Source organism: Osmerus eperlanus, chromosome 13, assembly GCF_963692335.1.
Source record: "Osmerus eperlanus chromosome 13, fOsmEpe2.1, whole genome shotgun sequence".
Classification (NCBI taxonomy): domain Eukaryota; kingdom Metazoa; phylum Chordata; class Actinopteri; order Osmeriformes; family Osmeridae; genus Osmerus; species Osmerus eperlanus.
This window is the reverse complement of record NC_085030.1, coordinates 6,202,637-6,223,053: the sequence shown is the minus strand read 5'-3', so window position 1 is coordinate 6,223,053 and position 20,417 is coordinate 6,202,637. Positions and strand designations below refer to the sequence as shown.

General features: G+C 48.3%; 1 protein-coding gene across 1 annotated transcript; it reads left to right on the top strand.

The window, feature by feature from the left end:
• Nucleotides 1-719: 719 nt before the first annotated feature.
• Nucleotides 720-12,003, top strand: tspan17 (tetraspanin 17). The gene is made up of 8 exons (XM_062477158.1): nt 720-1,284; nt 6,564-6,614; nt 7,949-8,095; nt 8,848-9,018; nt 9,174-9,299; nt 9,417-9,464; nt 10,895-11,011; nt 11,189-12,003. The coding sequence occupies exons 1-8, from the start codon at nt 1,198-1,200 to the stop codon at nt 11,252-11,254; spliced, it is 813 nt and encodes a 270-aa protein (XP_062333142.1). The 5' UTR covers nt 720-1,197; the 3' UTR covers nt 11,255-12,003.
• The last annotated feature ends 8,414 nt before the right edge of the window (nt 12,004-20,417 follow it).

The window sequence follows — 20,417 nt, the reverse complement described above, 5'->3', positions numbered from 1 at the left end:
GTAGCTTCAAAATGCTTCATAGAAGCATAACGTGCCGGTTCCCCACTGCTGCTGAGTCCTGCACTATTGGAATATTACATGGGCATCGCCTGCCACCTGTAGGACTATAGATCGGTTCCAATTTAATCTGATTTTGTGAGCCTCTATCGTGAATGTTTTAATTGTCCATTAAACTCATAATTGACTTAACAAGTATTAAAGTCTAATTACGTCGCATTATCAGACATAATAACATTACACTTACTGTTATTGCGTTGGCACTGGACATACTATAGTATGTCCAACGCAATAACAGGCTACACGACATGTCAGATCGTTGAGTGAATATGAATACAGTTTCCGTACATATTGCTGAATAGGCTAGTTTAATAATCTCATCCCTTCCCCAACGAGGTGTTATAAGTTTTGTTAAAACTCGTGCATGCTGCATTTACCTGTATTCACACACCAGAGGGACTATTCGACGGGGCAAACGAGACATTAAACCTTGTCCGTGTTCAATCTTAGCTATATAATTAATACTTTTGATACACAAGTTTTAATGCGTGATTTCTAACCCCTTTGCACCTCAAGATTGAGCGTTTTTTGTTTAATTTGTCTTACAAATATATTGAATGTTCCATTTGGTCCAGACAGTAACATCGACACTGCTTCAAAGTGGCCACCAGAGTTCACTGTTCCAACCTTCCAGCACACAGTGGCTGGGGATGCGTTTCCTTATTTGACAGCGAGGGTTGTTGTCAGAACATTCACAACAAGGTAGATGCTGAAAGAATAAATGCAGCAATCGAAAGGAATTCACGGCAACTCTACAGAAGAAAAAGTGTTTTGATCTCATTTAGCGTTAATATTTTTGCCGCAAGAGTATTGATTCAACGCCGAATACATGTTTTTGTCGCTACCTTTCAAAGCGCCTAAGGATTTGTTTTCAGCCAGCAATACCTACAGTAAGCTGTCTAGCTAACTAGCTAGCTAGCTGGGTACCTCAATGGCCAAGTGTCTCTGATTCTAATAAACTGGCTGGCTGGCTAGCTTGCAAGTTAGCTGGCTAGCTGGCTAGCTAATGTTTCCGACTGAGTGTAATGGAAACCGGTAACAACGTTAGCTATTTAGCTTAAATGCTACACAAGTGCATCAAAATAAGTTGAACGTGTATTAATTAGCCTAGCTAGTTTACTAGCCTCGACGCTTGGAAGAATGAGTAGAAAACATCATAATTTCAAAGGAGCAGAAGTAAGCTGCTGTGTGAAATACTTTTTGTTTGCATTTAACATCCTATTTTGGGTAAGTTGACTTTCCGTTGATAAGTTGTCTAATAATAATGGACTTTTTGTAGTTATCCCTTTTATAACACTGTTGTTACATTGTGACTGGGATGAATGACAGCTGTAGTGGGTTGACCAAGTCGGTGTGACCATGGTACCAGAAAGGTACCGTCACTGACACCTAGTATGCCGCAGTGAGATGATGAAACAAGGATAAATCACGGTTAAATAATTATTCTGGAAATATAGCTGCGATGGTTTTGGCCTGTGCATTTGCATACTGCAATCTAATGTGGATTTGCCGAGACATATCTCACCATTCTAACATGATAGTAATGTTGGACTTTGGAAGGTCAATTGGCAATACATCCCTTGTGTGTGTGTGTGTGTGTGTGTTGGAGGAGTCTGTGTCAGAGAGAGACAGAGAGAGACAGAGAGCATGAAGAGATAAAGTCGACAGTGACAGAGAGAGTAAGAGGCAGAGATAGTTGTGTTCCCTCTCAGTCCTAAATAATAGTCCTTGTAAATCTTTTTAAACCAGGGGAGCCTATGTGTGTTGTTGTCGGTAGCTAACGGCCCCTACACATCCTTTTAGTCTCAGCCTTGACTATTAACCTGTTGTAATGACTCCTTGGGGCTTATCTCATCCTCCAACAGCCACCCTAATGACAGTGAGCTATGGGCCACTGGAGCCCCTGGATTGTGGGCATCAACACAAGCCGTGTTATGGAGGCTCACTGCAGGCCTGACTAATCATCTCCTGTGCTCCTAAGAGGCCCCTGCCCTCCTGCTCCTCCTCATCCACCTCCCACTCATCCCTCTCTTTCACAACGAGCCTATAACTCTCCCCAGAGAAGTCACAGATCTCAAAGAGAGAGTTGTGATTGTGAGAAACACAATCACAACTCGCATTCCTCCAGTGCATCGCAAACCTTTCTCCAATTCTCCCACAGGTGTCTTCCAGAGGACTGGCTTGTGTTCCCACATTGTTCACGGTCTGTCTCCTGTACCCTCCAGCCTCCAGCTAGCCACCCTTCTCAGCGCTGGGGTTAGCAAGCCCCCTCGGTGGAGGGGGCTTGCTGTTGCCACCACACCCCCACGTCCCGGTTCTCCATCTCTGAAAAGCATCTCTGTTCACACAGCCTCCCCCCCGCCCTCCACGACCATGTTTCCTCTGCTCTGCATCAATATATCATGTGTGGGTGATGGAATGGCGTGTCTGGGTGGGTCTTCCCACACAGTGTCTGGGAGGGAAAAGGCCACACAGACTCCAGCGTCATCAGGCTCTCCTTTCCTCAAACAGTCCTTTCAGTGCCTGGGCTGCTATTGTGCTCAGACGCAGCGTGACAGTATTGTTTGTCACACACAAACACACTGAATGTGTGAGAACAAAGGATGGGTGTGTGTGTGTGTGTGGGGTGGAGGTGGGGGCTCTGGGTGTGTGTTTTCCTCTGATACATTAGATCCCACCAAGCTCATCAAGCAGCTGGGAGCCTCATGCCCCACTCCTCCATCTCCGCCTCCTTAACCACCACCTCATTCTCCTCCTCCTTTCCCACCTTTAACACTTACTGCTTCTACTTTCTTCCTGGACCACCTCCTCCATCTCCACCTCCTCCATCTCCACCACCTCCATCTCCACCACCTCCTCCTCCATCTCCACCTCCTCCATCTCCACCTCCTCCATCTCCACCTCCTCCATCTCCACCACCTCCTCCATCTCCACCTCCTCCATCTCCACCTCCTCCATCTCCACCACCTCCATCTCCACCACCTCCTCCTCCATCTCCACCTCCTCCATCTCCACCTCCTCCATCTCCACCACCTCCTCCATCTCCACCACCTCCTCCATCTCCACCTCCTCCATCTCCACCACCTCCTCCATCTCCACCACCTCCTCCATCTCCACCACCTCCATCTCCACCACCTCCTCCTCCATCTCCACTTCCTCCATCTCCACCACCACCTCCTCCATCTCCACCTCCATCTCCACCTCCTCCATCTCCACCACCTCCTCCTCCGTGTTGTCTAGCAGAACAGTATCATCCCGCAGAGAGAGGGAATCTCAGCCACACACAATGATCTGTGGGCTAGCAGCATCCCAGAACTTTGCCTTGCATCGCAGCAAAGCCCCGTCGACTCTTCCTGGAGGGCTGTGACTCTCCTTATGGGAAGTTCACTGTGTTGTCATTTGGCGCTCATTGTCCCGGAATGACTGAATCACATGTCTGACTCATCTCAGCCCTCCAGTTCTCCTGCAGCTCAGAGACAGAGCAGCGTGTTCCGGCACGTTCTGCGTTTCCGTTGGCCGACGACGAGCTGCGGCTCGTGTGTGTGTGTGTGTGTGGGGGGGGCTGGGGGTAAAAAAACTGGATCGGTTAGGTAAACCAGAGGCAATATGGCAAAATGTAGGTTACAGTTGAAGCCTTTATGCCGACATCACATCTTCTATTTTACTTGCAAACAATGCTGGTGAACCCCACACAGTCGTTTGTGAAGAGGTTGCATAGTGTAGGCTGGGCTGTATCTCAGAGACCACAATGGGGGATTGAAAGTGGTCCAAAAGGGTGACTAAAACACAACCCTAGAATAATATCCAGCCCAGACTAATTGTGCAGTTACTGTATTAGCAGCAGACTAATGAGAGCTGTGTACTGAGTGTGTTCCAGTTCCTCTTACTGGAGCTTGTCACTGACACGCACACTCTCGCTCCCATGAAATAACACCTAGCCCCGTGCCCAGAATAGGCCCGTTCCTCCAACGAGTAATTAAGCGTGTTCTCCACCCGGGTTGGTGAGGTGTTTAGGAGCTCAGCACACTGTAATCAAGAGCTTGTTAAGCTCAAACCAAGTGGCCCAGCTAACTCATTTAGATTCAAGCTGTCTTATCAGCCATGGATGGTTTGTTCCTGGCCTGGGTTGTACTGACTGTCTGGGATGTTACTGCTTGGTGTACGCACTAGACCTAGACCTCCATGAACGGATAGGCAGGTATTGTGGCCCTGGGAAGGTAGCAGGGTTACGTAAGCAGCTTGCTGCCCCCTGGTAAATGCATCAGCCGACACAGTCACGGTGTGTGGAATGTGTGGAAATGCTGAATTTCACGAGTTGTTCTGGGGTTTGTTCCATGTTGATTGTCTCTGTGCCAGGGAGGTGTTCTGTGTCACAGAAACACCAATGTGGCCGTGTTAATGGACCAGTATTAGCTGTGTGGAAACGGGGGCTTGGAGAGGGCTGTTGTTTATAATCGTGTGTGTGTGTGAAGTATCAATCATCCTTGGGCAGGGATTGTCCACAGTTCAGTCGAGGTTAATAAGATGGTCTGTCTCAGAAGGACATCCCATCGAGGATCAGTAATCCCAGCGGCACCCTTCGCCCAGCAGCCATTACCATCGCTGTAAACACACCTGCACACTCACTGTGGTCCTTCAGCCTGCACCTGCACACACACACACACTGTCATGCACAGCATTTTAAAATGGAATACCCCCAGCTACATACCGCTACACACACATATTCATACGCACACACGCACATGCATAGCATCCTGATGAGGGACAGACAACACAGTGTGTAGTAGCTGGGACCTCTGTTCTCCTCCCAGGGCTCTTGCCAGGCTTCCTAATCAGCGTGGATTACTTTGAGCTCGCGGAAAATGGGATTACGCCACTGGGTGACCTGCCCTATCTGATCTCTGTTTGCCTGATTTACCCCGGCTTTCTCTGGAGCCCCTCAGTCCTAATACAGACTCCCTGCACACTACCAGTCCTAGTACAGACTCCCTGCACACTACCAGTCCTAGTACACACTCCCTGCACACTACCAGTCCTAGTACACACTCCCTGCACACTACCAGTCCTAGTACAGACTCCCTCCACACTACCAGTCCTAGTACACACTCCCTGCATACTACCAGTCCTAGTACAGACTCCCTGCACACTACCAGTCCTAGTACAGACTCCCTGCACACTACCAGTCCTAGTACAGACTCCCTGCATACTACCAGTCCTAGTACAGACTCCCTGCACACTACCAGTCCTAGTACAGACTCCCTCCACACTACCAGTCCTAGTACACACTCCCTGCATACTACCAGTCCTAGTACAGACTCCCTGCACACTACCAGTCCTAGTACAGACTCCCTGCACACTACCAGTCCTAGTACAGACTCCCTCCACACTACCAGTCCTAGTACACACTCCCTGCATACTACCAGTCCTAGTACAGACTCCCTGCACACTACCAGTCCTAGTACACACTCCCTGCATACTACCAGTCCTAGTACAGACTCCCTGCACACTACCAGTCCTAGTACAGACTCCCTGCATACTACCAGTACTAGTATAGACTCCCTGCACACTACCAGTCCTAGTACAGACTCCCTGCACACTACCAGTCCTAGTACAGACTCCCTGCACACTACCCTGGCTTAAACATTCCATGGAGAGTGACTAGCCTATATGGATAGCAGTGCGTTGTTGTTAGGTATCGTATAGGGCTGTTTATTGTAGGCCCTTGGGTGGCGGTTGCATCATTCTGTTGGGCTGTATGGGACAACGCAAATTGAATTTCTAGGCCTGTGGCTTTTTAATTTAATTTAGCTCTAACAATGAAGGCCTAATGCATCTTAATTTAAAGATAGGCCTTTGTGTTAGGCTATATCAGGCTATTGTAACACGATTATACAATTCCAACGATCCTCTGCTATGAATCACAGTAAGAAACAAAGAAGTCTGCATTGGCTATTAAATTAGGCTTGTTGAATTGGAACAATTCGTTAAGGTCCATCCATGTGAATGGTAGAAGTGGACCATTAGATTATCTTCATAATGAACCGTCTCATAACGGAGCACACATCAGGATGACTGGACGTGTGTCTGCATGTTTGTGCTTAGGTGTGCTCGCGTGTGTTGAGAGGTGGATTTCATACATCTTGGAAGTGCCTGGTTCCCACGCCGGTTAGCAGTGACGCAACAGCCTGAGTCCCAGGCATGTGTCTGGGGCTGGCTGCTGCTGGTTGTGCTAGAGCCTGCAGTCCACCCAGAGACACATGGCACTGGCAAAGACAGGCCTAGCCTACAGGAACTCCGGAAATCACAGTCTTTTGGACGGGAACCTTGAAATTAGGCCAAGAAATCTGTTCAAAGTCCTGACTGGAACCACAAGGCCATCATTAGTCTATTTCGGGGGTCTGTTTGTAGCTCTGTGTGGGTGTATCACTTATAAAATGAGTAGTGTTGGTGTTGTACAGTTTGACATCTAACCAGAGTCTTTTCAACATGATGTGATTGTTTTTCAGTTACTTGGAGCTTCGTTCCTTGCAATAGGACTGTGGGCATGGGCGGAAAAGGTAAACACACACACACACAGACACACACACACAGACACACAGGCTGAAATGGGAACAGCCTCCAGTAGAATACCTCACATTCCATTGCTTATTATTCTGGCTGTTACCTAAGTAACAAACCAAACTTCTTTGCACAGTGAGTTGAGCTAGAGCTGAGAGAAGCCACTGTACGCCACGGTGAATCTGGGCTGGATCTAATAAACCAGTCAGGAAAGGTCAGGATGGCCCCAGAGATAGCCCACTGTGAGCTCCAGTCAGATAGCATTGTGACAGCAGCAGTAGCATGCCGTTGCAGAAGCGTAGGACAGGGCTGCTGGCAGGATGGGTCCAGGCATGCTCTGAGGTAAAGGTATACTTTATGACCAAAGTTTTTTTTCTTCCGAGGCTGTAAACATCTTGTTGTGTTAAGGTAGCAAGCTTACACGGACTTCCACCCCTCTCCGAGTGGGAATGCTCTTGGTACGCTCCGAAGCCTGACATGGGAACACACTCATTTTGGTTGTGGGGCCTGCAGCCTCCCCGCGTAACCAAGGCCCTGTTTACAGTACGGCCGCAAATAAGCAGCCTTAATAAGGAAACAGGATACATCATCATTTTCACGCACGCAGACATAGTCGTTAATGTCTGCGTATCTGAGAGCGCCAGTCTGGAAACGAAGATGACATCGCAGTTATATTTGTCTGGAAGTCCTAGTGGTGTGGCTTATCTCTTTATCTCACTAGAAACCAGAAGGTCAGACTCTGCCTCAGCCCAGCCCTGCATGAAAGATGAGCCCTTTCAGGCCTCATTCCAACTGATTTAATGATTCCTGAATGGTCAATCAGCTCATTAATTAGCTGGAAATTGGACCAAGTCGGAGCGTGATTGCAGAAAAGGTGTCGCCAATCTGTAATCGAAGGTAATTACCTGTCTGGTACAGAGTCCATCTGTGTATGACTGTAAATGATTCGCAGGGTTTTAACGATCAATCACAATATATTAATTTTTCTTGGATCCTTGGGATTAAATGAGTGGAACCCACCCTTGTTGAAACTAGAAGGATTGTGAGATAATGAATTGCCGTATCTATTCCAATCGGCCCAGACCGTCCAACATCAGCCTGCTTTAAACAAGAGAATGCTTCAGACAAAAGAGAACCTTTTATTTGGCTGGAATCAGCACGGCCAGGCTCTGTCACAACACAGCCAGTGTTGTGGGCAGGATGGAAGGATGGCTTGTTTATGTTGGATCCAGGCCCATGTAACAATATGCTAACTCTCTCTCTCTCTCTCTCTCTCTCTCTCTCTCTCTCTCTCTCTCTCTCTCTCTCTCTCTCTCTCTCTCCCATCCTCTAGGGGGTGCTGTCCAACCTGTCGTCCATCACAGACCTGGGGGGTTTCGACCCCGTGTGGCTCTTCATGGTGGTGGGTGCGGTCATGTTCGTCCTGGGATTCGCCGGGTGCATCGGAGCGCTCCGGGAGAACACCTTCCTGCTCAAGTTTGTGAGTCACCTCTCCGCCTCGCTCCCCCGCCTCGCTCCCCCGCCTCGCTCCCCCGCCTCGCTCCGCCGCCTCGCCCCGCTCACGCCTTCTGTCGCTCCCACCTCGGCTCCGCAGCTGTCACCGCCGGCGCCATATACGGCTGGCCCTTACGTGGGCTACAGCCTCGACTCAATTGGATGAGAGCATGGCGCCGGCCTCCGTAGCTTTATTGATAGCCGTGTGAGGAAGACTCTTTTAAAGAGGGGCTTAATAGCTTCTGGCAGGCCTGTCTCTCCTTGGCCATTACCCCCCCTCCACCCCACCTTCCAGTCCCCAAGCCTATTAGCGTCCCTGTAGCCCAGCTGTTAGGAGGGGAGGGGGGGCAGGGTGAACACAGGGAGCTGATAGTGTGCTTTGTGGGCTTGGGGATGTTGTTATAACCCCCCCCCCCCCCCCCCACCCATGCTGTTCAGCAGTGCAACTGTCTCCCCCAGCGTTTACAGTAAGTGATGACATAACGGTGCGTGCGGGGCCTCAGGGCTGCAGCCTTGTTCTCATTCAGTCACACAGGAACCCCCCCCGAGACGGCCCTCCCAAGCCTGCACCCCCGTCTGTCAGAGAGAAGCTGCGGGCTCCTCGCCTCACAGACACCACAGCCGTGCTATTAGAGTCAGGTGGAGGTGGGAGTGTGTGTGAGGATTCAGGTTGCTGTCTGGGAGAGTGTGAGTGTGTGTGAGTGAGTGTGTGCGCTGACCGTTCCCCCCGTCCTCCAGTTCTCCGTGTTCCTGGGCCTGATCTTCTTCCTGGAGCTGACGGCCGGCATCCTGGCCTTCGTCTTCAAGGACTGGATCAAGGACCAGCTCAACCTCTTCATCAACAACAACGTCAAGGCCTACCGGGACGACATCGACCTGCAGAACCTCATCGATTTCTCCCAGGAATACGTACGAACCCACCTCCATATACAGAACCTCTATTAAACATCGCTCTCTTATCTCTGCCTAAGTCGTGGTAGGATCTGGCTCCATTCCTGGAGCACTGCTGATTGGCTCCTGGTCCAACCAAGCCGATCTGTCACCTGTCCCTCCTGTGTCTGCAGTGGTCCTGCTGTGGAGCTCACGGGCCCAACGACTGGAACCTGAACATCTACTTCAACTGTACTGAGCTCAACCCCAGCAGGGAACGCTGTGGAGTGCCCTTCTCCTGCTGCCTGAAGGATCCGGCTGTGAGTGACCCACACACACACACACATACACACCTTCAGTCATAACCTGCCAGACAGACATGCGTCCACGTTAACCGCGGAGGCCTGGTCGTGATCGCTCTCCCTGTTCTGTTCCAGGAGGACGTCCTGAACACACAGTGTGGCTATGACGTCAGGCTTCAAGGGGTGGGTATCTGTTCCTTCCCCTGTTACCCGCCATGACGCTCTGTACCGGACCACTTCCTGTCTGTTATCGGATCACTTCCTCTCTGTTACCCGACCACTTCCTCTTTGCTGTCCCTGTCTTCTCCTACATGGCTCAGGGAGGTGGAGAGGGTGAAGGGTTAACTAGCTTTCCCTGGCTCCTATTCCTCAACCCTGCTCCTCCGCTCCACTCCATGCCTCAATAACAGTTTGTTTCTCTGGCAGGGATAATTGGTCTCCCGTTATAGCCCTGAGAACAGCCTTACTACTCTCTTTAATTGGGGACTCCAGTTGGTTATGCCAGTTCACCGCCTTCTGTCTTCCTCCCTCTCTCCCTCTTCTCTTTCTCTTTTTCTCACTGTTCCTGTCCCTCTCGTTCTTGCTTTCCTTCCTCCTGTCTGTCTATTCTGTGTATTTCCCTCCCTCCCCCCCCCCCTCTCTCTCTCTCTCTCTCTCTATCTCTCTCTGTCTCTCTCTCTGTCTCTGTCTGTCTCTGTCTGTCTCTCTCTCTGTCTCTCTCTCTGTCTTCTGTGTATGTGGGTGTGGTGCTGACAGCTCCCAGCCCTGCAGTCAGCCTCCATTCAGCCAGTAGAATGCCATTGTAAACACTCCCTTCTGTCATTGAACCAGTCTCCACAGCCTCCATGGGAACTCTATCTGGGAGTAGCAGTGAGTTCCTGAGGCAGATGTGTTTGTGGAGGGTTGGGTCTGGTGGGGTAGGGGGCAGGAAAGGAGACAAACAGAGGCAGAGAATAGCACGACAATAAAAACAGAAGGTTAAAACAGCTCCAGGGGAAGTCGGAACAACACGCAGACTTCCTAGCCTTTCGATTGGCTGCCTGGGGAACTCGGCTGCCCTTTGATTGGCGGAGAGCGAGTTCTCATTATTATTATTATTTTTTCCTGGGAAACAAAGGCTTCCTTGGTGGAGTGTCCTGGGGGCCAACAAAGACAGCATTGTTAGGAGTTCCCTTTCTACTCCACCGATCTTAGTGTCAGTGACACTGGCTCTTCTAAAGGCCACCTTGCTGCCGGGGCACGGGGCGTGTTCTCCTGCGGCGCTCTCTGGGGGCATCGAGGACGGAGAGAGAGCCTTCCTCCTCAAGTCACCCCCCCGTAAAGATGATTCGATTTGTTCTACAACGCTGTGATGTGTAGGCTTTGAGTTCGGACTGTCTCTCCGATATGATGCCCTCCTCACTAGCGGTGAAACCAGCAAGCATTGTGTATACACCATGACAGATGGGGTGTGGGTTTCCTGCTGTAGTAATCACACAGTTGCAGGTTTAGGGAAGGTGTTTGCTCTGACTCGACTGTAGTCCAAAGGGCACTCTCGACTGGGTTGATTTTCTCCCTGATGCTCTCAAATCTCTTTCTCACGCTTTTTCTATTTGTTATTATATCCTGAACAGGAGCTGGATCAGCAGAAGTATATCTACACAAAGGGCTGCGTGGGCCAGTTTGAAAAGTGGCTTCAGGATAACCTCATTGTGGTGGCTGGAATGTTTGTGGGCGTTGCACTTTTACAGGTAAATATCCTCCTTCCAGGGCAATGATCGTGGATGGGTGTGGGTTTTGTGTAATCGCTGCCACCTGCTGGTGGAAAAACTCCTCACATCCACCCATTGTCACCGATATCACTTCCTGTAGAGGTTCACAGTGAGTGAGGTGTGATTAACACTCACTTCCTGTCTCCCTGCGTGCAGATCTTCGGGATCTGCCTGGCCCAGAACCTGGTGAGCGACGTCAAAGCCGTCAAGGCCAACTGGTGATGTGGTCAGGCTGAGGAGATGGAACCCCATGCTGCCAAGCCCCCCCCCCCCCCCCCCCATCCATCCATCCCTCCCTCTAATAGTTCATAGACTCCTAAGAGCACTTGTTTACCGTCTTGCCAGGCAAGGGTTTACACAAACACACACACAACCACAGGAGCCCTGTGGATGTCTTATTAAGCCAACTGGAGAATCAGACTCCATTTCTAGATCTTTCTTTGATTCCCGTCTTCAGTGAGGTGTGTTGTTGGACAGCTACCAGACCAGAAGAAAATGGATCAGGCCTCTCATCTGAGTTCATGAGTAGCATAGCAGCTTCATTCCTCTCTAAGGTATTTAACAAGCCGTTCTGAAATGCCTTTAAGGTCTGGTTCTTAAGGTCTACCCCACCCCAGGATGAAGAGAGATGGGTTCTGGCTGCCTAGCTTGCTCACTGAGTCGTTTGATGTCGTATTGACCTTGTATGATGTATACACCACTAAGAAACAATCTGGTAGGCATGAAGCCACTTCTGCTAAACCCCCTTGCCAGAGAACAGGAGCCAGCTATTGTACATCTCTTCTACCAGACCAGGAGGGAACATTCCTATTTAAGAATTCCAGATGTGTGTTGATTTCCTTTTTTTTTGTTTTCGTTGACTTGGAAATGTTTTTAGCCGAGGGCCCCATTGTTGTCTCACGTCAGAGAGGTGTCGCACTATGATGACATCATGGTATCACCTGGGTGGGCGGGCGCGGGGTGGGAGGGGAGGGGTCCAGTCTGTGTCCTCTCCTGGCCTGAGAAGATCAAGCGGTCACTTTCATGTCTCTCCCCAGGCCTCTGTACCACATCAGAACCACACACACACACACAGAAGGAGGACCGCGTCTCCAGTTCCACTCTGTTCTCCATGCTAGGTTCCTGCTGGTTCCCATCGGGACTCAGCAGCACTAGCTGTGCTCTCTACTGTGCCAGGTTCTGGTCGTGGATAGGGAACTATGTGGGAGAGCACATTGGGGAGGTCCACCTCTGGTTGTTCTCAGAACATCTCTACAGCACAGGGTGGGGCAGATATGGGGGCCTGAATACTTGACCTACTGATCCAACTCTCATGGTGCCCTGTGTCCTCCAGCACCATTTGAAAGCTCGGGGACAAGCCAGTTATCCGTAATCTACTCTTTTTTTTAAACTTTTATGTTTGCCTTGGTGTTTTACTTACTCGTGTCTGTACCTAACCTTTCTACTAAAGGTATCTCGTAGATAACTGCTCTTATTTTTTGTAATTAATAACACAGATAGATTATTCTCTTTATGATAGCAAGATATCTCAAATATAACATGAATGCTGCTTTGATGTTGACTTACATACTTTATATATAGTCCAGTAACCAGACTAATCTAACATGGTGATGGTAAAAAAAGAAAAGAAAAACAATGCCATATTATGATAATAGTTACTATGCATAAAGCTGAGGTATCATGTAGTACTTTCTACTCGTTTGTACTCTGTCAGTACAAAGTTTACACTTTGTGTTCCCTGTGTAAATGTCCTCTCTGGGAAGCCTCTCCAGATGGGTCATGTCTGCGTACCTCGCAGGCCAGTGAGGGCAGCTGCAGGCATGGCCACTGTAGAGCCAGGCTGGCTCATTGGTGACCCAGACCCAGAGTCCATGTATGACCACTAAACCCGTAGCTGTTCATGTTCTGGAGCCGATGTGTAGCTGTGTGTGTGTGGGGTGTGTGTGTGTGTAGCCACACACACACACACACACACCCCACACACACACACGCACACACCCCACACACACACACACGCACACACCCCACACACACACACACACACCCCCCACACACACACACACCCCACACACACACACCCCACACATGCACACACCCCACACACACACACACACACACCCCACACACACACACACACCCCACACATGCACACACACGCACACACCCCACACACACGCATGCACACACACGCATGCACACACACACCCCACACGCACGCACACACACACACACACAGATCCTGGCGCTCGTCTAGTCTGATTGAGCTCTTCACACAGGAGTCCTCACCCAGCCTGATTGCTCTCCTCAGATCAGGTCGGTGCTAGAATGTGGACATACTTACTAGTGGTCACTGACAGCCATGTCTGTGCACTCCACTAACTACAGGAAGGACTGTGACTAGGGCTGGGTGTGACGTAGTGCAAGGCTTGCTCCCACACCGGGGCTGGGTGTGACCTCGTGCAAGGCTTGCTCCCGCACCGGGGCTGGGTGTGACCTCGTGCAAGGCTTGCTCCCACACCGGGGCTGGGTGTGACCTCGTGCAAGGCTTGCTCCCACACCGGGGCTGGGTGTGACCTCGTGCAAGGCTTGCTCCCACACCGGGGCTGGGTGTGACCTCGTGCAAGGCTTGCTCCCGCACCGGGGCTGGGTGTGACCTCGTGCAAGGCTTGCTCCCACACCAGGGCTGGGTGTGACCTCGTGCAAGGCTTGCTCCCGCACCAGGTTTCCCCCAGTTCTCCCAGAGCTCATATCATTGATCCGACTGAAGCCTTCCTCTCAGAGAGAACCAGAGGCTTCGCTAGGATTTGTTTGTTGAGATCCAGACTTAGCCACACTACCAGACGAAACCACAGACGCCATATTAGTCTGTCTTTGGGGAGACAGATTGTCTGGGTGTGTCCAGGGCCCAGGTGTTGAGCTTCTGCTGCGGTCGAACAAAGTAGACATGGATATGGTCCCAGTGGGGCCTCCACTTTGCTTGATTACGATAAAGACCAAACTGTAGCCATGGTAACAAATCACAAAACGGGTTGCCACACCGCTTATGTGAAACACTACCTGTCAGGGCCTGTATACTGTATGTCTGCAGGCGGGAGAGATATGGCTCGTTCATTAGAAGGCCATATTGTTGTAGCACCATTCGACATGATCTTATTGTTTCTCTTGAGGAAGGGTTGGGGAGTGGGGGCTGTGCGGGGGGGTTGTGGGATAGCTGAATTATTTGTGTCCTTGATGGTGAAATTGGCCTTGCAACATGATAGCCCTCGATGGGCTCTCCTCCCCTAGGACCTTCTATTCATTCCTGCGCAGGGGCGTCTTGCATATCATGAATGTATTTGTGTGATCAGGTCAGGACCTGTTTCTGCCCCCTCTCGGCCATGCTCTTCATCCTGGTGTCGTTCAACACACATCACCTGTTACACTTAAGGAATGTGAATCAATAAACGATGACTTTTTTATGTTACGTGATTACAATTCTTTCAGTTCGATATTTCTTTTCTTGGTGAAAGCAAATGGTACAGTAAGCAGACTTTCTGGTTGAAGTGTGTGAGTGAGTGTGCGAGTGAGTGTGCGAGTGTGTGAGCTCGTAGTGTTTTAAACTTCATGATTATGGACCATCGTTTGCGTGTCTCGTGCATGTCACTTCCATCCTATGCATTCCATCTGTTATCTACACTAATTCATTTAGAACCAGTGGATTCTTATAAACTGATACATATCCAGCACGAATGTTTTCACAGTTTCATTTGATTCCCGATGTGCATTTATGAATGATTCATACCAGTTTTACCTTGAACGTGCCCCCCCCCCCCAGTCTACCTCATTGCTAATGCTGGGCTACTTCGGTTGTGATAAAGGAAAGTATTCAGAATGATCTCTGACTTTGGGAGCAGCTCACAGCATCATCACATTTAAGATGGCACTTTTGAAAAGGTAAAAATAAGAAAACAAATATTTTGCATATTCCATTGTCAATCTAGATAAATCCAGTAGCGGTTGATGAGGTTTAAACAGGTGCACAAGACAGCAGCATGTTTGGCACTTTACCAGCTGACAGACTCGGTGGACCTAACCAGACCAAGCATTCCTCTTTAATGTCATATAATAATAGATTCATATTAAAATGTTAAATGAGTGGGGTGATTTTTTTTGTCATTGCTTAATCCCATTTTCTGCCTGAGTCCATGTGTTATATATTCAGTAGAGCAGAATGTAAAAAGATACTATTACCCTTCAGTTGATAAATGTTCTCAGTATTTAGAATTCATTTTCAAGGGTTGCCTTACGAACTGTTGTGAACTGTCCTGAAAATGCTTTCTGAGATGGAATGGTCTATTACACAGTCTATTGTGTTACGAATTTGCTTTTTCATATTGAATAAAGATATGATGCGTGCATTTCATCTTTCTGTCTTCTGTTTGGCTTTTCTTCCAAAGTATAAAAATGAGACCTGACACATAGAGATGTAAACAACTATTCACCAAGGAGATATCTGGAGTTCTAGATTGAAGGCTATGAATACACTTCTGTCAAAGTAGAAAATGCAGAGAATTTAATAAAGCAACTATGCTGGAGAAGCCAGGTCCTCTAATACCCCTCCGTTTCAAATGAGCCTATATTGCTGTGTGAACTGAGGACCTGCATGTGCACCATAATAATCATCCACTAGACGGAGACAAATCGTCACAATCCCTCATCCTACAGGAATTGACCAGTGGAAGCTTCACAACCAATGCTTCTGATCTTCCTGGCAATCACAGTCCTTCTACAAAGATGTCCAGTTTTTTTAACCAATTATGAGTCTCCTTGACCTGTATTTTGGACCGACACCACAACGTGTAGGCCTGATAGGCCACATCCAAGGGCTACTGAAACCTGACTGACTTTCAGTTGTGTTACCCAATTTCCCTGAGATTTTGTGTCGACATAAATTGCCCAACGTGTTTTAAGCAAATAACCAACTCATTTTCATGGGATTCTGTTTTAAGTGTTTTTGAGCTGTTCATGCAGACTACAACCGAGTTAGTTAGCTAAGCCGGCCATCTCATATCCGCATGATATCCTTTCATAATTCAAAACCAGAGATATTAAATACCACTTAAAAACATCTTTCACTGACATCCCCTCAAGACACAATTACATTTCCTTCATGTTGTAAGTAAAGCAATTGAATCAACAGATGATTATCGGGGCTTTCTGTTATTTTAAAGAAGACCTCACCATAAACAATCCCCCCCCCCACACACACACACACACACACCAGAATATTTTGTGGTGTTTTCAAGCAGTGGGAGACTTATTGCATGAGCAGAGAGATCATCACTCTGTTCCTCCTAAGCTTCCTTGTGGGCCACGTTCTGCCCTCTGAACCCTCGAGCAGACCGAACATCTCCAGTAACCTTATTCCTGGGCTCACAGCGGTACCACTGACATTTCCCTGAGGTTTACAGGGAATCTGTAGTTGTCCATAATCCAACCCGGGCGGACGTATAGCCTTATACCTTGATTAAAACCACAACGAGAGGAGCGATGAGACAAGACCGAGAAGTCCCACCACATGGATGTGGGCTCAAATGCTGTAGCTTGAGAAAGGGTAGATCATTGCTTTGACAGATAACCTGGTGGGGGAGAGAGAGAGTCTGAATGTCAAAGAGGACCATACAGTTTATCTCTGGACCAGTATAGAGTTTCCTGGTTGAAAAAAAAAGGAAGTCCGATTAGATTTCGACTGAAACAGTCGTCCTCATGTTGTTTCACATCACAGAGATGATATAAACTGATGTTAAACAGACACGTCCTTATAATGACCTCTTAAACAGACCGCACTGAGCTGTTTGTGATGTTTCAAACAGAAGTCGGGACATGTCAAGTCTCCTCTAAGATTACTCCAAATAATTATCCACCTGCCCTTCTGCCTTACCCTGGCATTTACCTGAGAGGAACAGCAGTTTGTCTGGAGGAGAGGTAAAGAGGTTGAGGTGCAGCTAAGGTACGTTCGATAGTCTGAAGAGAACTCAGCAGAGACTTGAGCTATGATCATTTATGCAACGTTCCCAATCCTAACTGGATGCACATGTGCATGCCATCATTGGTGTGTAATATTTATTATGGTGTTGAGCTATGAGTCTGTATCGAGCCAGGAATGTCCTGTCAGAAGAAATTCTTTTTTTCTTCCTCTTCTTTTATCTTGTGAAGTGTCACCATAAACTGTCTGATAGCCTTAGCCATGTGCACAGATCCTTTTTATTTTCAAAGAGAGGCTAATTATTCAATTTGTTGTTGTTTTATAGCCATATAAGCCATGGTAATATGGTTTATATGATAATAGTCATAAGGTGATATGGATGTGTTTCAAACTTCCACAACAGGTTTTCCCTAGAAATATCAATCGGGACTTATAGCAGACGCCTAATGTCTGGAAATGAGTAATAAAAGCAGAAAATATGGCATCTTTGCCATTTCAAATCTCATCCATCCACATAATGAAATGAGCAGCAGTTTTCGTTTCTTTTTTTCATGTGCGTAAAATGGCAGCTAGGTGACCTGGGAGAGACAGGGGAGGGGATCGAGCAGATTGTCTGATTATGTCTGTCGCTCTTGAAAAACGATTGATTTTATTTATGAGTCTGAACCGTCCTTGGTGAGGAGCTTGAAAGGCTTCCATTCAGCCTGCTATGTCGTCACATCTGCGTCATTTAACTTGGAGAAACAGCCATCACATGACCGGGCTCATCTTTTCCTTTTCATGTGGTGTGATAACTGAGGAACTCTTTCAGACTGGGGGAGGGAGAGCAAGGAAGAGAGGGAGGGAAAGAGATGTAGAGCGAGAGAGACAGAGATAAAGACAAGAGAGGGAGGGGGGCATGTGTGAGAGAGAAATGGGCTTCTAGGTGTTCAAGTGGCAAGTATCACGATACCAAAATGATATTTCCCTGCCCTAACCCAGCCTGAAGACCTATGGTTGATAGGAAAACAAGAAAGTAAACGGAAAAGCTTGAAACATATTGTTTTTGACAGGTGTGAGAGGACCCAGAGATGAGATGTAGGAGCGAGGTCCTGGGTCTGACACAGGGGGGTGTAACTGTGTCTTCCAGACATGATTGACAGTGCGGCAGGGACGCTCTCCTCCCCAAGACTCCTGGAGGAGGGCAGGGGGAGGCCCCGACATCAGACTCCTCATGTAGAGCAACAACTGCTGGCCTCCTGCAGAGTGACAGATGGTACAACAGTACTGACACTGTTGGTGAGGGAGTTCTGTGTACAACCACAAAGCCTGTTCTGACACTTCTTCTTCTAAAGTCTGTTGTAATTGTACCGAAGGAACATTCCTCTGCAGGATTCTTGAATGGAAGGCAATGATGCCACATTAACTTTTACGTCACTGAACCTGTTTTTGATCTTTACCCCAGTAACGCTGGCAAGGGAGACCTCCCGAGCAGCTGATGGCCTTAGTGGTGTTGGCCGGACAGGGGAGTGAGATGATGACAGGAGAGACCCAGAGTTCATGGCATTCATTTTGGCCTAATGGGCCTGATTGGATGATTGTGTAATTGAATTGGACTTTCAGTGGTTACCAGGAAGCAGAAATCAATTGAATCAGAGCTGTATTCGATTAATGACAAGGAGGGGGATCAGGGGGTGGGATAGGTTGATGGGGGAGGGTGTGTGTGTGTGTGTGAGGGGTGGATGAGGGTGGGGGTAAGTGAATCTCATTCCTCCAGACTGCAGGCCCATGTCTGTTCTCGCCTTCCCTCCACCTCAATCACAAGGACGTTTCATTGGCTGATGAGCCCACTCAACGGTTAAAGGAGCCTTTAGATAGTTAAGTGTGAGCAAGTGGAGGAAAGTAACTTTCCACAGGAGACATCATTCACTCTGATGGGCTCTGTTTTAAATAGACCCCAATCACATCGGATGCACAACACGGTCACTGGCAAGAATGTGTTCAAAAGTTTTTAATTTGGATTGGAAAAAATGACTCCAAAGCCAGTGAAGATTCTTCCCACAAAAATTCCTATACTAGGCTGCTAAGCAACGGCAACTCGGCAAGGCTTGTTAGCGAATGTTTTGAAACCTGGGTAGCGGAATGCGATATTTTTAGCCATTTCCAGGTGTCCCATCTGACCTCTTAATTGGCTGGAGTGAGAATACGAGCCCTGTGGCTCAAAAAGAGAGGCCAGTGTTGTAATAATCTCTCTTCAGAATGACCCCCCTCAAACACACTCCAAAAACTCGCAGGCACCATGAACTCAGGGTTAGAAACAAAACACTTGTATGGAAGTGGCCATATTCGTAACAATGTGTAAAGCTAGTTCCTCTAACCTGTCCTTGGGTCTTTCACCTTTGTCACTGAATAGAAACAACAGAAGAGGGAAATGAAGGCCTTTCTTCAAAGCGTCTTCCGTTAAGCCTGTTACTTTGACACGGGTGTCGTCAATGACGTGCTACCACTCTGTGACACTATAAGCCAATTATGAAATACTACTTCAATGAACTCTCGGTACGTACTGTGCCGGAGTGTTCCCATGGAAACGTCATAACAACAGACTCTTGCCAAGAAGGTTACCGTCTATGTCAGACAGCTATCAGCCCGCCTGCAGGGCTTCACTGCAGGACTAGCACCTCTTACCAGGGAAGTTTCTCCCAGCTGTGTGTATGAAAGCGGAAAGGTGTTTTTCAGTGCTGAAATTGAATGTGGAAGTCGATGCGCAGGTTTGGTTTTGACGCAGCTCCGAGGTTGTCATATCACATTAAGATGGATGCCTGGTGGGAGGCGTTGCCAGGAACGAGGATGAAGAAGATCCCTGCCTCACTGGAAGTTGGATCAATATGGATCTCTCTGTATATCCAACACAGTCTCTCTCTCTCTTTCTCTCTCTCTCTGTGTCTTTCTGTGTCTCTTTCTCTCTCTCTGTGTCTCTCTGTCTCTGTCTCTCTTCCTCGCTCTCTGGCCTTCTCTCTGTATGTCATTCTCTCTTGTGCTTTTTTCTCTCTCCCTTGGCTTCTCCCTCTCTCTCTTTATCTGACTTTCTGTCATCTTCTCTCTCTTTACCTCTCTACCATTTTCTCTCTCTGTCTCTGTGTCTCTGTCTCTCTCTGTCATGAGTTTCAATTCAATCAATACTGTGGTTAATGAATTAGTTTTTAAAAATCAGCTTGACGACTAGATGATACACGAGAGTCCCTTTCCATTGAATCAACACATTCCAACATTGTATGAATTACCCTTGTTTTGCTTCTCATACACCATGATAAGCATTGATCCCAATGACAGCAGCAAAACTGCCACTTTCACTCCCGCGTCAAGTGTTCAATAAGCAGAACTCCTGTTTGTTTGACGAACACCCTGTCCATGTCCTCCACTCAGATCATTCACACAGGTTCT